The following is a 15943-nucleotide window of genomic DNA, read 5'->3' as shown; positions in this document are numbered from 1 at the left end:
TGTTCCAATACTTCCAGGATCTTAACTTCTTAATCATTCAGTGCATAGCTTACAGACTTATTTAATGGAGAGCCCCTTGTTGCCTGTGGAGTGGAGGCATTATCATTTGCAAGAAATGCTTTAAATTTCTTGGGGTAGTGTTTGCTATGTACTGTTAAGTTAAACCACAAGAACTCAAGTGTGTGGAGTTTGTAACAGGACGAGTGATGTGCACTTGAGGTGAGTTAGGGTCAGTTGTTGAAGACCGCTCAATATGTAAGTCCTTCCTAGTTCTGATCTCTCGGCTTTGTTATAGTGGGAGTTGATATGAAATTATGTGGTGCTCCCCTGGGGCAAAGTAGATTTTACAGGGAGTTTTGGGGCCGCTCAGGAGGCTTCCTCACTTCTGATTTCAAGTGGGTCCTTGTTTCTGATTTGTGTTTCAAAAAGTGTTCCTGAATTGGAATGATTATGGTGCTGTGTTTTCCACGTCTCCTTGGGCAGGTCAAGCATTTGATAGATTCATTGTAATTTCCTTTAAATTCATAGTCCCCTGTTCAGTAGGATTGGATTTGCGTGGGGGGACCACGACCGCAGCACCTTGGAGGGTAAGAAAGTTAGATAATCAGCCTTGTTACTTAGGTTTTGGTACTGAGCAGATCTTATTGATGGATGATGTCTTTTTGTAATATCTTGATGTACAAAACCACAATAACTGGTATCCTCCACCTAACACTACTTAGAGTACACCTGGCTAGTGGTTGCTACTTAGGAAGAATTGTATTCTTATATATGTAACCCTCACCCACTCTAGCAGTGGCATGCTTCATCATCTGGTTCATCCTGGCCCCTAAAAGCCTGAGTGGGCTCAACCGTGTTCCATGGAGCCCTTGGTATATTATGGTGACAGGGAACCTAAGTGAAATAAAAATGTCTCATGCACACCCAGGTATCTCTTTATTTTAATCTGTGCCCAACCACTACGTTAATAATTAACAAGAGGCAATGAGGGATGTTATTGGTCTTATGGCCCTTACAGCGTCAAAACATGGTTCTGTTCTACCCTGTGGCTTAATATGTCTGGTTTGAGGGTTATACAATATTTTTCTGAGTGGCACCTATTAGGCAGCTGTATACTTAATTAGTGTTAGGTGGGGGATACCTGTTATTGTGGTTTTGTAGATTGATTTAGGGAGAACGTATTCCCTTTGGCTTCCTCCTTGGTGGAAAAGTCTCCCATCCCTTCGAGTAGGCCTGGGCGTTTGCAGTGTCCAGTTTACCTTTTAGTTTACAATATCTTGATGCACACCTGCCCCAGATGATATAGTTTGAGTTGTTTGTGCAATAAGATAGAGGTTCAAATTGATAGCGCCCTCTTGAATGAGGAAGGTGTCCCCTTGGCGCACTATGGTCGGTCCCAACTGCTTTAGGATTATTCAGGTTTCCTGAACTTTGGGACTATATTTTCACTCAACCACAGCCATGTTTTATGATTGGAGGTCAATTTGAGCTCGATTTCCAAATAATGATATTTCAACAACGGGATATGAACGCCACAAAATCCTCATTCTTTTTTAAATGTGTTCGTAGTTCTTTTGTTATTTAAACATGGCGTCGCCCAAAACCTGGGTTTCCACCTTACATTGCTGCACGTTGATAGCCCTTAGGGAGATTAAGTAACAAGACATCATGGTTAAGTATCATTGTACCAAATATGAGCTTCGTATTTGACATGTTCGGTGTACGATAGTGGAACGTTAAGACTTATTTTTTACTCAGAACCTTTTTGGTTTTTGTTCCCAAAACATAATCTTGGACCTTTTTGTTCTTGTGGAAATGTAACAGTACTCGAGTAGATATTAGACACAATCCGTGTTTTTGTTTTTTGCGGGTTACAGTCTTGTTTTGATTGGAACTGAAGGTGCGGTATAAAAACACCACTTAAATGGCTGCCGCCGTGAATGCTGTTGGAATTCCTCTTTTTGAAAGGGTATGAAGGTTAATCACAATGAGTGAATGTATTAGAGAGAATGGGTATTTTTCATCATTGCTCCTATTTGCAAGTCTAATTCCAGACTACCAGGAACTACAGGGCGGACTTTTATAAAGATATTTTCGTTAGCACTTAGATTGAATGGGACAACACGTTCACACAATTTCTTCTTCTTTTTTTCTTTTACTTTTGGTCTTTTTGCTGTAGTTCGTGCTAATTAGTTGCGAACATAACCTGTAGGATTTCCTAGTGTAACATGAAGATAGTGGGCAGTCATCTGTTTACACATGTACATATATACTTCACATTGAATGACGTTGTGCTTTTTTTTTTTTTTACACGTATGCTATGGATATTTTATGGGTCCTCATTAGGACGTTGAAATAGTTATTGAGATTGTATTCCCCAATGAATGATTGTGTTGGATGTTTACATCCATACAATGAATATTTCATGGGACCTCATTAGGATGTTGGAACAGTGTTTGTTCCACATTTTCCCAATGAAAGATTGTGTGATACAGCGATTATATAACTGATTATGTATTCGTATTCCAGTGTACTTTATGTAGCCATTTATTTTTGTTTTTTTAGGAGAATATGTCCCCTGAAGAAGGGCAATGACTGAAATGCATTGGTATTTGTGTACTTCTTCTTTTAAATGGAATCTGAGTGATTCTCATTATTAAAGCGTGCATTGATGGAACCAGGTGAACAACATAAAACAAGCTACAGCATGAATGTTATTTCATTTCATGCATTGATTAACGAGAAGTCGGAGTGCGTGCGTGCATGTGTGTGTATGCGTGCACGTGTGTATATGCGTGCACCAAAAAGAAAAACAACGGAAATGTTACCAGAAAACAGGAATAATCCCACTTGGAACCAACCATAGTGCACCAAGGGGACACTGTCCTCATTCAGCAGTGCGCTATCAACTCTATTGACTCGCTCCTTGGATCATAAGGTGATACCCTTTCGCACACCATTAGTATAATAAACCCGAACGCAACTTGTGTACTACTGGAGTGCATTATCAGGCATTTCTACTTTCATTGTTTAAGATAGAGGTTTCCCTGATGTAGCTAATAGGAGGCGGGCGTTTAAAGGGACTGAAGCACTTAAAATCAAGCACTCACTCACTCCACATGGTCCTGGCTCCTTGGCACCAGGGCTACTGCACTGCCCTTATAGTTTTTTACTTTTTACTTTTTAAATCTTCTCCCTGTACACCTGCACTAGTGGATGTCCGGACAGTAAGGAGTGGTGTGGTGAAAAGGAAGGAAACAAGGGGGCAAGGTGGAGGGGAAGGGAGAAAGGTTGCAAGGAAGGAAGGTAAACCAGAGTGGGCGGACTGGAGCCGGTGTAGTAAGTAACCAGTGGTGGGTGGATGGATGGATGGATGGCTAGGCAGCTTGTATGGAACCGCCATTTAACGTGCATGCTTCTCCCATGCAAACAATCCAAACTGGCTTGCTTCCGCTGTCTTTGGACTCGCTGCCAGTGTCTATGGACTTACTGGAGCACACTGCCCCATGCTTAACTAAAGTACTGTGCCACCACTCCTACTTATAGCTCGCAGGGCGAAGGTAGCAGCTACCCTGGCCTCACAATGATGGACTCTCAAGGTGCGCCGTGTAGGGCGTGCATTCTCCGCTAAGCTGAGCTTCAGCTTCCTGTTCAGCTTCTTCCCCTCGCACTCTTCCATGTGCAGTGCATCCGGTGGTAGCTTCCTGATGATGGCCTCCATGTGCGTTTATCAAGCAAAGGGACACAGTGGTTAAAATCATGGAAAGGTAACTGTAGGTATAGATAATTAAACTTTTAACTAAGAATTGTCAAAAATATGTCAATAGGCGCAATTAAACTCTAAAGGTCACTTTCACTTTGTGCATTACTGACCACCAGAGGCAGCTTTTGCACCAAAAAGGATAAAAATGGAAACATTCCCAGAAAACTGTTCTGCCTCCAATGCTTCCATCCTCTTCTGGTGTACTCAAGACACATCTCCTAGGAGGAACATGCCTCACTGCCCTTTCTTCCTTTTACAGTTAAGTGTGCAAAAAATGTCTTGACGTTGATAAAGTCACTCCTGGTCTCTCCTACAGCCATTGGATCGTCAGGACAGGCGTTCAGACAAAAGGGCCCTTCCGGTTTTCTTTCCCAAAGTGGTCAGCTAGGCCACCTTCAGAACAGAGAGCTCTTTAGAATCTACCGTTTGTGAACAGTTCCAGTAACAGCGAACATCATGAGGTCTTCAGTGTTCTTTCCCTGGCCGTCATGCTAAATCTTCTTTTCTTCCAGACGCTGTTTTCAAGGTCCAGGACTGTTATGATGTGGTGGTGAGTTGGGCATTTTACTCCGTCTGATATTCAAGGACTGGAGAATTCTGTACCACCCAATCCCTACTAATTTCTTGTAGAATGTATTCCTTCTTTTTCAGTACTTGGTTTACTGCAAGTCTTTCCAGAGTTCTTTACCCAGAATGCCCTCTAGTAATCTTCCTACTGCAGGAGTTCTGGCCCTTGTTCTAGCCACTCCTTCATGATGTGCTAGATATGTTTTTCTCTTCTGTAGTGGATGGAGAGAGAATGTTTAGGGCAGCTTTAGAAATCCGTTGTTAAAATCCTTAACAGCCTCATTTGGCATTTCTGTGTTTAGGAATGAGCTGTGAACTATGCCGATTGTTATGCCAGTTGGTCCTGTTTCCCTCCCGTGTTGCTATTACATGCCACCATTTGTTTTCCACATTCCTGCTTTTCAACTGTCCGAGACTAATGCATGGTCTTCCAGGAGAAGGGTGATTTTCAAGTCAGACAAGGATGTGTATTGGCTGTCTGTTGCAAGCCCAAGGGGCAAACCAGTTCTAAACCAGTTTCCTCCCAGGCAATACAAACTACACATTACTAGAGATACTTTTGCTCTAAAGTTATCAAAAATGTGTTTTTATCAGGGAATTTAATTGTTTGAAGCGAAGTGCAAAATAGCTTTTCATTCTCTTCATTTTCCCCCACCCATGCTTACAAATAAAAAATTGATTTTATTTATAGCTGTGCTTGTTTTTTGAAAAATGCATACTGTCCTATATAGGCCCTTATTAATCACACCTCATAAATACCGATACCACAGGGTAATTTATCAGGTGCTATATACAGCACCTATTAGGAATTTGGAGGAAATGACATGCAGATCTTTGTGGTTTCGTCCACCAAAATCCGCATGATATGGTAAATACCAAATTCTTTTCCCCCGTTAAACTTTGGCAGGTTTGACATTCTGAAGTTATTATCGGATGCGTTAAATACCTTCCAGCTCGTAGTTCCGATCCGTGTGTTTAACGGGGTTTTTGCATGGGCCAGAGTGCACCAAACTACTCGTAGTTAGGCCCATAGTCTAAGCAACTATTGGGTTTTTGCTCAGTGTGAGGGAACAATATTCCAAATGAGTAGTATGCTGCATTTCTTTTAATTAAACCTCTAGCTGCATGAGTATCTAGGGCCCTCTTAAGGAATGACTGAACTCGTATATAAAACTGTTTTCTAAAAATGGCACAGGCACAATTACATGCCTTGTGTCACTGCAGTGCATGTGTGTGTGTATATATATATGTATATATATATATATATATATATATATATATATATATATATACTGCATCTAAAGTAGAGCACAACAGTGCCCCTCAAAGTCATACATTGTTGTCTTTTATGGGAGTGTGCAGCTGTGCACTTCAGTCCAAATATGACATTAAACCTTCCCTTCATTTACACATTTCTTGCACCCGCCTACCATGACTTCACAGTAAAGATAATTAGGAGAAACCAATGCCCAGCACGTGTTTTAGTTGTGATAAGGGAGTGGGTAGTAAACAATGTCCTAGAGACAGTGTATGGTGTCACGGAAGGGGTCATTAGTTTGTATTATTGGTCTATATGCAGTCAGTGTCGCTGGTAGTGCAACACACCTGTATATGACTTTGTGGAGCTGGACTGTCGGATGGTATCCTAGGAAGAAATTAAACAAATAATATTTTTGTAGTCCGTGCATATACTCGAAAAATAATTTGTGTAATTATTAAATGTACTTTTGAGATGGAAAATAGCTATCCGTGCATTGCAGTGCGAACCCCCTAGCTGTAGCTGACTGATATGACAAGCAGCTGATAAAGTGAGGAGAAAGATGAATTTTCGGGTCGGAGTCCCTCGGTGTATATTTAAAAGAATTGGCAACATTAGGTCTTAATGAGAGCTGCTCTATCAAGCCATACCTAAAAAAAAAAAAAAAAATGGGACACTATTCCCAGTCTGTACTTGAGTGACAGTGCCATGAGCTCACTATCAGTTTAGGATGAGCTATATTTGTCTGATGGGTGGAGCCACGTTTTGGCAGTAGCTGAGTGTTGTAGCACATGTACTTCAGGCGAGAGCACTGAGAGGAGAGTGGTGCTATGAACAGGCCATGGGTTGCTGCTTTAGTAAAGATCTGTGCCCTCAAAAAAACAACGAAAAAACTAGCCTGCTGCAGACATCTGACGAGAGCACAAGAGGAAATGCTGCAAAAAAACATTTTCCCATGATAGTCGGCTTCGTAGAAAGCCAGATGCAGAAGGGGAAAGAAACCGCCGCTGTGATGCCTGCTCCGCCTGTCGACCTTGCCCATAAATCTTTTGACAAAGGCAAAGAGATCATACCTATAGAACATAAGGCTTTAACAAATAAAGCGAGTAACCGGTGCTACAGCAGTATGGAGGGACATACTGATGGACAGTTTAAAACTGGAAAAAACTGCAACAGGTCAACCCCATTTTTCCATGCTTTCTCCAACGTCTTGATGGTGTTCAGTAGTTACAAAAGTTTGAGAAAGGCGTCCGAAAAAGAATATAGTGTTCCAAATGAAATTTCAAATGAAGCCTACTGTGGTGATGGCGAAGTTGATGCGTGGAAAATGGATAATGGAATTGGTAGTGAAGAAATTATTGAAGTTGCTGCCGAAAACCAGAATCACGAGATTGATAATTGTCCTGAATCTGAAAAATCCGGTGCTTCTGAGCGACACAATCCGGCAGCGGATGGACACGTCTTGGGGTGTTTCAATGACTACATTGACGATACGTTTAGTAAACCACCTCTAGAGAAAGCGAAACAGAGAAACGAAAGAAGTGGAAAAAAGTTCAGTACACCAGCTGCCGATTTTTATTGTCAAGATGCAAATCAGGAAAGGGCTTTTACTTCACGAGCTTGTGAATTCTATAGCATTTGTCTAGTGGATGCTGAAGATTTGGACATGGAAGAGGATATTTCTGCTCTCGGACAGGAAGAAAATGCAGTCGGGTTAAATCATTCAGCTGCCACTGGCCAGGGAATGTGCAATGTGACATGGCCTTTCGACAGAGAGCGAGATTGTTTAGTTGAGCGGGAGGCACAATCGACAGCTGCGTTTAATTCCGTGCAACATGAGCCATTCGATGGAACGGAGAATCCGCTGGGGTTACTTCACGTAGAGTCCAAAGTGCCTTGCTCCGATGTGAATGTCCAAGCAAAAGACCATATCAACGAACAAACGTATTTTACCTGTACTCCCAGTGTAAATGCTGATTCTGAAAGGGAGGGTTTAAGCAATGCTCCTGATACACAGGAATTTGAACATTGCAATTTTTCCGACATGGTCCTACAAAATGATGTCTCGACGTTTTGTGAACTTAAACTTTCAAATATTGAAGTTCAGGTCGAACAGTGTAGTTTGACTTTCGAGCACGAGCAGACATCAACCTTTTATTTCACTGAGCCAGTTTCTCCTAACTTCGCGCATAAAGAAAATTGTGCTTCTGTCGTTCAGTCGACAGACAAAGAAGCAGATAATGATTTGCTTATCTCTGAATTGGTGCACACGAACCTAGATTTGGATGTAGTTGAATGCACCAGTTTGGAAAACGATAGCCAAGAAGAAACCAAATGTCCCACCAAAGGTATGAACAATTGTAACTTAATAAATACAAATCTAGAGCAAATGGCACTTGAAGTTCTGTTAGACGCCGTTCCCAGTGAAAATAATTTAAGGCTTAAAGAAGTTACGGCAACATGTATTGTGAATTCTCATTGTGTTGATAACAGGGAACTGGACACGGATGTTTACGAAGGAAAAGTTGTCTGTAAGATCAGCAACAATGTTCCTTTTCCAATTACATCTCAAAATGAAGAAAACTTTATTGAATCTAATGCACTATCTACAAATATATCAATTTTTGCCCCAAATGAAAGTTCAAGTTTCCATTTTTCACGAGGCCTAACTGGGAATGATGGCAAAGTGGATTTCGAACATTCTGTACCTGATATCTGTAATGGTACTGACTTTAGATTTTGTTTAGATGTCCCAGAACGGTGTCATAATGTGGTAGATATTTTCAAATACGAATTTTCAAGTCAACATAGCGTTTACGGCAATCAGTTGGGGTCCGAGTATGTCACAGAAAAAAATGTTGAATATTGCAACCTACCTGAGAGTGAAACCAACGTAGATGGTGAGTTAGAACATTTACAGTACAGTTGCAGTGCCAGTTCTATAAATATGGAAGTCCTTTCTACTTATGGTGTTCAAAATGCATTAACATGCAACCAAACTAACCTTGCTGATATTAATACGACGTCTGGAGTTATAGGTAACGTAAAGACAAGTTTACAGGCAGGACATGACATAAATAAAGAAAAAACAGTCATGGTTGATCATTCACCCGAAGAGCCCGACTACTTGCATATGTTATCAATGCAGACTTCTACATTAGCAGCTGAGCAAGATCCTGAGTTGCAATCCAAGTGTTCAAAGAAATGTGGAAACAACGATTTGAAGGATTCGTACACTGAAAAGACGTGGCAGAGTAAATTAGGACATCTTTCAAATTCCTGTGATCACTATTCTGACTATTCAGTCGATGCATTATTTAAAAGTCAAAATGAAAGCAGGCAGAGGTTTCATTTAAATGACGAGAACTTGGGTGTCATTAGTGATGCGCTCAGTCCACTCTTGAACTCAAACAGTAACATAAATTACTGTAGCACAAAGGAGTCAAACACACAATCTGAAATAATGCAGTCTGTCTCAAAACCAGACGACAGCGTAGAGACACGTGGTTACGAGCATAATAAAACAGAAATCTTTTGCAGTTTGGAACTTGCCAACAAAGAGTTATTTCTATATAATGTTGACCCAAGCCAGGTTGACAAGTATGCTGCCACTCCATCATATGAAATCACAATAGTGCATACAGTCCCTATTATAGCTGAAGAGAAAAACAATAATTGTCCTATGCTGCTAATGAATTGCGTTCCTGAACATTTCCTTAATGAAAAACATCAAGATAATCGTAAAATGGAGCTTCAGTGCTTGCATTCTCATTCAAATGATCTCAGAAATTCTATAATCGCAGATGCATCTACTGAGCCCCATAATGGTGACTATGCATTTTGTATGGCTTATCTTTGGGACAACGTCCTCTCCAAAGAATTGAATGCAGTGGGCCCGTCGGGTTCCTTTAGTGATTTGCAAGTTAACTTATCTTTGGAAAGGTATCCTTACCAGATGGCAGTACCAGTCAATAATGGGATTTGGGGGTGGCAAGGCCTGCATAGTGATTGGGTGAGTATTTCATTTTCAAATACAGTTTGCTAATTACATATCAATTTACCCTTGACATATGGAATTCATTTGTACATATTGTATGATCATGATGTTACATAGATCCAAAGAATTATAGTTGCATGTTATTTTTTTTAATTTATTTTTTTTAAGCTCTGCAGGATCCTTACTTGTTTAGCTTACTTTTTAATGGGGTTTCCTTTTGTATAGTTTGTGGGCAGCTGTTTCTAGGATGTTTTAGCAATGTTGGTAAAGGTAAGCAAGTGAGTTTGGGAGACAGATTGTTCTCTCAGGTTTTTTGCTGTTGAATATTTTTATACTAACAGCTTTTTATTGTAATAGTAAAGACAAAGAATTGAAGACACTGTGTGTGATATGTTAATCACTGTTTGGTCCACTAGTGTGGAAAAACCTTCATACATCCTATGTGACTTAAATGGGAGTGATTAAAATTTTCTAAATGGGCAAAGCTTTTCTGAGGTATCATTGTTTGTTTCTGCATCCACAGAAGCACTTTTGTCTGAAATGTGGTGTCATGAAGACTGATTTGTTAGTCAAAGCCAACCTCTTCCTCGTACCACTACACCAAACAGGTACCGCTATACTTTGAGATAAACACCAGCACAGCCTATCTAGAAATAGTTTTAGGATCCGTCCTCATAAAGAGGCTTCTGATTACAACCACATCCTGTTGTCTTTACTAAAGAAGGATCTTGAACCTGGATCCAGGCCCAGCAAATGGTAGGGAGAGTAATAATTAATGGATTGAGGAAGGCATGATATTCAACAAGTGAAGGTTACTAGTTAGTCTTCCTCGCATCAATTAGCTCCTTATTGCATTACTTACTATTTATTTGTTGAGCATATACATACCAAAGAAGCTCAAGGACATTAATCTGATAAACAGTGGGTTATGTGTTTTTCTTTTTGTCCTTTGGGAAGCTAAGTCCAACCCGAGAGTATTAGGGGCATCCTAGTTTGACAAAAGCTGTAGATCTAATTTCTCTCCTCCGTACAAAAGATTGCGGCAGTAACATGGCTCATCATTTTGTAGTTATTAAGAACCGTGGCAGTAGAACTACTTTGCCAGTATAACTAATTGTAAAGAAATGGCTCCCTGTTGCAGTTACCCCCCACTTTTTGCCTGATACTGATGCTGACTTGACTGAGAAGTGTGCTGGGACCCTGCTAACCAGGCCCCAGCACCAGTGTTCCTTCACCTAAAATGTACCATTGTATCCACAATTGGCACACCCTGGCATTCAGATAAGTCCCTTGTAACTGGTACTTCTAGTACCAAGGGCCCTGATGCCAAGGAAGGTCTCTAAGGGCTGCAGCATGTCTTATGCCACCCTGGAGACCTCTCACTCAGCACAGACACACTGCTTGCCAGCTTGTGTGTGCTAGTGAGGACAAAACAAGTAAGTCGACATGGCACTCCCCTCAGGGTGCCATGCCAGCCTCTCACTGCCTATGCAGTATAGGTAAGACACCCCTCTAGCAGGCCTTACAGCCCTGAGGCAGGGTGCACTATACCATAGGTGAGGGTACCAGTGCATGAGCATGGTACCCCTACAGTGTCTAAACAAAACCTTAGACATTGTAAGTGCAGGGTAGCCATAAGAGTATATGGTCTGGGAGTCTGTCAAACACGAACTCCACAGCACCATAATGGCTACACTGAAAACTGTGAAGTTTGGTATCAAACTTCTCAGCACAATAAATGCACACTGATGCCAGTGTACATTTTATTGTAAAATACTCCACAGAGGGCACCTTAGAGGTGCCCCCTGAAACTTAACCGACTATCTGTGTAGGCTGACTAGTTTTAGCAGCCTGCCACAAACCGAGACATGTTGCTGGCCCCATGGGGAGAGTGCCTTTGTCACTCTGAGGCCAGTAACAAAGCCTGCACTGGGTGGAGATGCTAACACCTCCCCCAGGCAGGAATTGTCACACCTGGCGGTGAGCCTCAAAGGCTCACCTCCTTTGTGCCAACCCAGCAGGACACTCCAGCTAGTGGAGTTGCCCGCCCCCTCCGGCCAGGCCCCACTTTTGGCGGCAAGGCCGGAGAAAATAATGAGAAAAACAAGGAGGAGTCACTGGCCAGTCAGGACAGCCCCTAAGGTGTCCTGAGCTGAAGTGACTCTAACTTTTAGAAATCCTCCATCTTGCAGATGGAGGATTCCCCCAATAGGGTTAGGATTGTGACCCCCTCCCCTTGGGAGGAGGCACAAAGAGGGTGTACCCACCCTCAGGGCTAGTAGCCATTGGCTACTAACCCCCCAGACCTAAACACGCCCTTAAATTTAGTATTTAAGGGCTACCCTGAACCCTAGAAAATTAGATTCCTGCAACTACAAGAAGAAGGACTGCCCAGCTGAAAACCCCTGCAGCGGAAGACCAGAAGACGACAACTGCCTTGGCTCCAGAAACTCACCGGCCTGTCTCCTGCCTTCCAAAGATCCTGCTCCAGCGACGCCTTCCAAAGGGACCAGCGACCTCGACATCCTCTGAGGACTGCCCCTGCTTCGAAAAGACAAGAAACTCCAGAGGACAGCGGACCTGCTCCAAGAAAAGCTGCAACTTTGTTTCCAGCAGCTTTAAAGAACCCTGCAAGCTCCCCGCAAGAAGCGTGAGACTTGCAACCCTGCACCCGGCGACCCCGACTCGGCTGGTGGCGATCCAACACCTCAGGAGGGACCCCAGGACTACTCTGATACTGTGAGTACCAAAACCTGTCCCCCCTGAGCCCCCACAGCGCCGCCTGCAGAGGGAAACCCGAGGCTTCCCCTGACCGCGACTCTTTGAACCTAAAGTCCCGACGCCTGGGAGAGACCCTGCACCCGCAGCCCCCAGGACCTGAAGGACCGGACTTTCACTGGAGAAGTGACCCCCAGGAGTCCCTCTCCCTTGCCCAAGTGGAGGTTTCCCCGAGGAATCCCCCCCTTGCCTGCCTGCAGCGCTGAAGAGATCCCGAGATCTCTCATAGACTAACATTGCGAACCCGACGCTTGTTTCAACACTGCACCCGGCCGCCCCCGTGCTGCTGAGGGTGAAATTTCTGTGTGGGCTTGTGTCTTCCCCGGTGCCCTACAAAACCCCTCTGGTCTGCCCTCCGAAGACGCGGGTACTTACCTGCAAGCAGACCGGAACCGGGGCACCCCCTTCTCTCCATTCTAGCCTATGTGTTTTGGGCACCACTTTGAACTCTGCACCTGACCGGCCCTGAGCTGCTGGTGTGGTGACTTTGGGGTTGCTCTGAACCCCCAACGGTGGGCTACCTTGGACCAAGAACTAAGCCCTGTAAGTGTCTTACTTACCTGGTTAACCTAACAAATACTTACCTCCCCTAGGAACTGTGAAAATTGCACTAAGTGTCCACTTTTAAAACAGCTATTTGTGAATAACTTGAAAAGTATACATGCAATTTTGATGATTTGAAGTTCCTAAAGTACTTACCTGCAATACCTTTCGAATGAGATATTACATGTAGAATTTGAACCTGTGGTTCTTAAAATAAACTAAGAAAAGATATTTTTCTATATAAAAACCTATTGGCTGGATTTGTCTCTGAGTGTGTGTACCTCATTTATTGTCTATGTGTATGTACAACAAATGCTTAACACTACTCCTTGGATAAGCCTACTGCTCGACCACACTACCACAAAATAGAGCATTAGTATTATCTATTTTTACCACTATTTTACCTCTAAGGGGAACCCTTGGACTCTGTGCATGCTATTCCTTACTTTGAAATAGCACATACAGAGCCAACTTCCTACACTAATCCTCTCACAGAAGAGCCCCAGTTAGAGTTTGATTTGAAAAGGATACGAGTACCTTCGAATTTTTCCAGGAAAAGAGTATCATAGCTGGAAGGTACACCAGTACAAAAGCTATTCACTCATAGCCAGAATTGACTGTTTCTTAATGATAATCGTCATTATTCCGAGTAGGTCTTCCTCGCCATAGTACTGACTAGAGGGCTGATCGGTGGCTCCTGCACAGTATTCACCCCCTATAAGTAAGTAAGTAAATAAGAAAGAAAGAAAGAAAGCGAGCAAGCCACAGCCCTTAGCCAGTATGGTGTCCACAGGAAGTGACACAATCACAAATAAAGGTCGAGGTCACCTATGTATGCTTCCTGAAAGTAGTAATCCGTATACCTCACTGCAATTTTATTTCTCTGTCACACATCAGAGACAAGGGACGGGTATGTAGGACTGTGGCGAGGAAGACTATGACTTGGAGTAATGAAGATTACTGATAAGTAGACAAGTCATTACCTACCTAGTCTGTCTTCCTCACCCCCTATCCTTACTAGTGTGCATAGACCAAAGCTGAGACGGGAAAAAAATGACTGGAGCACAGCAATGCCATTCCAGATGACTTTGATAGAAACCCAGGAAAAATGAAAAACCTGCAGAAAAAGTATCATTTAGCAGCCAAAAGAACTGCTCTTCCAAAAGCCGTTGAATAAACTTCTCCCATTCGCAGCTTGTAATGTAATATAAAGGTATCCTGGCCTGCCTATTTGGTGCCTGCATAGATATCATTTAGACATGCCCCCTTTGAAAGCTGCCCAGGTAGAGAATACAGCACTTGTGGACCATCACTGAACCACAGAAGAAAGAATCGCATTGGAAGCCTGATATGCCAAGCAAATAACCGTCCTGCTCCAATGGCTTAAATTAGGCACTGTATGGGTTGTCCGTTATTGCCCAGACCAAAAGTAACAGAGTCAACCTTCCTTAAAGAAGCTGCTGTCTGGAGGTAAATTGTCAATGCCATGACCAGATCTAGGGAATCTCCTTAGGCGATGAAGCGGGAAAGAAAGCAGAAATAACCAAATCCTAAAACCTATGGAAAAATTGAAGCCACCTTAGAATAAACCCCAGTTCTGGATGAAGGGCAACCTTATCTGGCAAAAAATGTAAATAATGCTCATGACATGATAGGGCCCGTATCTCCCCCAACCTTTTGTCTGAGGTGATAGCCACAAGCAAAAATACTGTCAGCGTCCAGAATCTCAAACTAAAGGAAGTGCCTCAAAAGGGGATGTCTTCAAGCAGGAAAGCACTAATGGAAGATCCCATGAAGGCACAGAAGCATGGACCACCAGCCTTTTTAACATAAAACGTTTCATCAGACAGTAAGCCAGATGACCAAACTGAGAAATGGAAGACCCCTGGTGGTGACAGCCAACCCCAATAAAAACCCATCTCTTAGGAATTCCAGAATCATACCCCCTTCACAGGAGAAAGGAATGACTCCCCTAGTTGCAGACCAATGAAAAAAATGACCCCAGTGTCTCTCAGACTTTTTAAGTGTTCTAACGTTCATAGCGTTCTGGACCGAAAGGGCAGTATCCGATGGGCAACGTTTCCAGACCCCTATCAGGAGGGGACTGATAATATTCTCAGAAAGAGAAGGGAAACTCGGAGGAGATGGGACAATCTGGAAAATCCAGGGAGGCTGGACTGCCAGACGGGGTAATCAATCAAAGGAACCAGGGTTGGTGATTCCAGTAAAGTACTAACAGGAAGACCTGTGTGTGTGTGTGTTCCATCCTGACTTGGGACATGACCTTGCCTATGAAAGGGAACAGGGGAAACGTAAAAAGGAGACCACGGGGGACACCTGCATCTCATTGCATCCACTCCCCAGGCCTCCAAAGAGGGAAGGAGAGAGCAAAAATGGGGAAGGATAGCATCATAAGGGGAGGCAAAAAAATGTAATTGTGTAACACCCTCATCCCCCCCATCCTCCCCACCTTCTCTCCCATCCTCTTCTCCTCCCCTCTCCAACTGCTCTGTGATCCCCTGAAACACTCTTTGGCATAGAGAGATGGAAACTGAGGAGGAGATTGTGTGGCTCAACTGATCCGCACGCCCTTTCTCTCTCCCCGGTAGATAGATCTCTGTCGGAGAGTAGAGGTTTTGTTGTGTTCACTGTCCAGTCTGTTCTGTCAAGGCCATCAACCCCAGTGTTTGCAAGCCCCAACCAATTCAACCCCTCCCCTCCCCTCACGGTTCACATATGCCCTCTTCACTTGACTGTCCATTCTGATCTTTACCGGTTTGTTTTGTAACTGTGGAGGAAAGAATAAAGGAGCCTTGAACACAGTTGCTAGTTCTTTCCAGTTCGAAGAGTGACTGAATTCCTCCAGAGTGAAAGTTCCCTGCTTTGAGTCCTCCAGGGTTGCTCCCCACCCCAGACAGCTGGCATCATTGTGACTGGAAAGGTAGAGGGGGGAGGCAGCAGAACCCCCTTGTTGATATTCCGCGGATTGAGCCACCACTTGAACTGCCTAGAAACAGCTGGGGAGATTTGCACTGGA

General features: G+C 43.3%; 1 protein-coding gene across 7 annotated transcripts in view; it reads left to right on the top strand.

Moving 5' to 3' along the window:
- Positions 1-15943, top strand: part of LARP4B (La ribonucleoprotein 4B) — an 857205-nt gene that overhangs the window by 112354 nt on the left and 728908 nt on the right. For 2 of the 7 annotated variants that reach the window (XM_069211181.1, XM_069211180.1), the window contains exon 1: positions 6391-9600. The exons of the other annotated variants lie outside the window; for them this stretch is intronic. In XM_069211181.1, the coding sequence (XP_069067282.1) occupies positions 6430-9600 (3171 nt within the window). In that variant the 5' untranslated portion in view covers positions 6391-6429. Of the gene's footprint in view, positions 1-6390; positions 9601-15943 lie in introns of those variants that run through there. 7 annotated transcript variants of the gene reach the window in all.

This window comes from Pleurodeles waltl, chromosome 10 (assembly GCF_031143425.1).
Source record: "Pleurodeles waltl isolate 20211129_DDA chromosome 10, aPleWal1.hap1.20221129, whole genome shotgun sequence".
Lineage (NCBI taxonomy): Eukaryota > Metazoa > Chordata > Amphibia > Caudata > Salamandridae > Pleurodeles > Pleurodeles waltl.
Note: the sequence above shows the minus strand (reverse complement) of the source record. Positions and strands in the feature narration are given on the sequence as shown.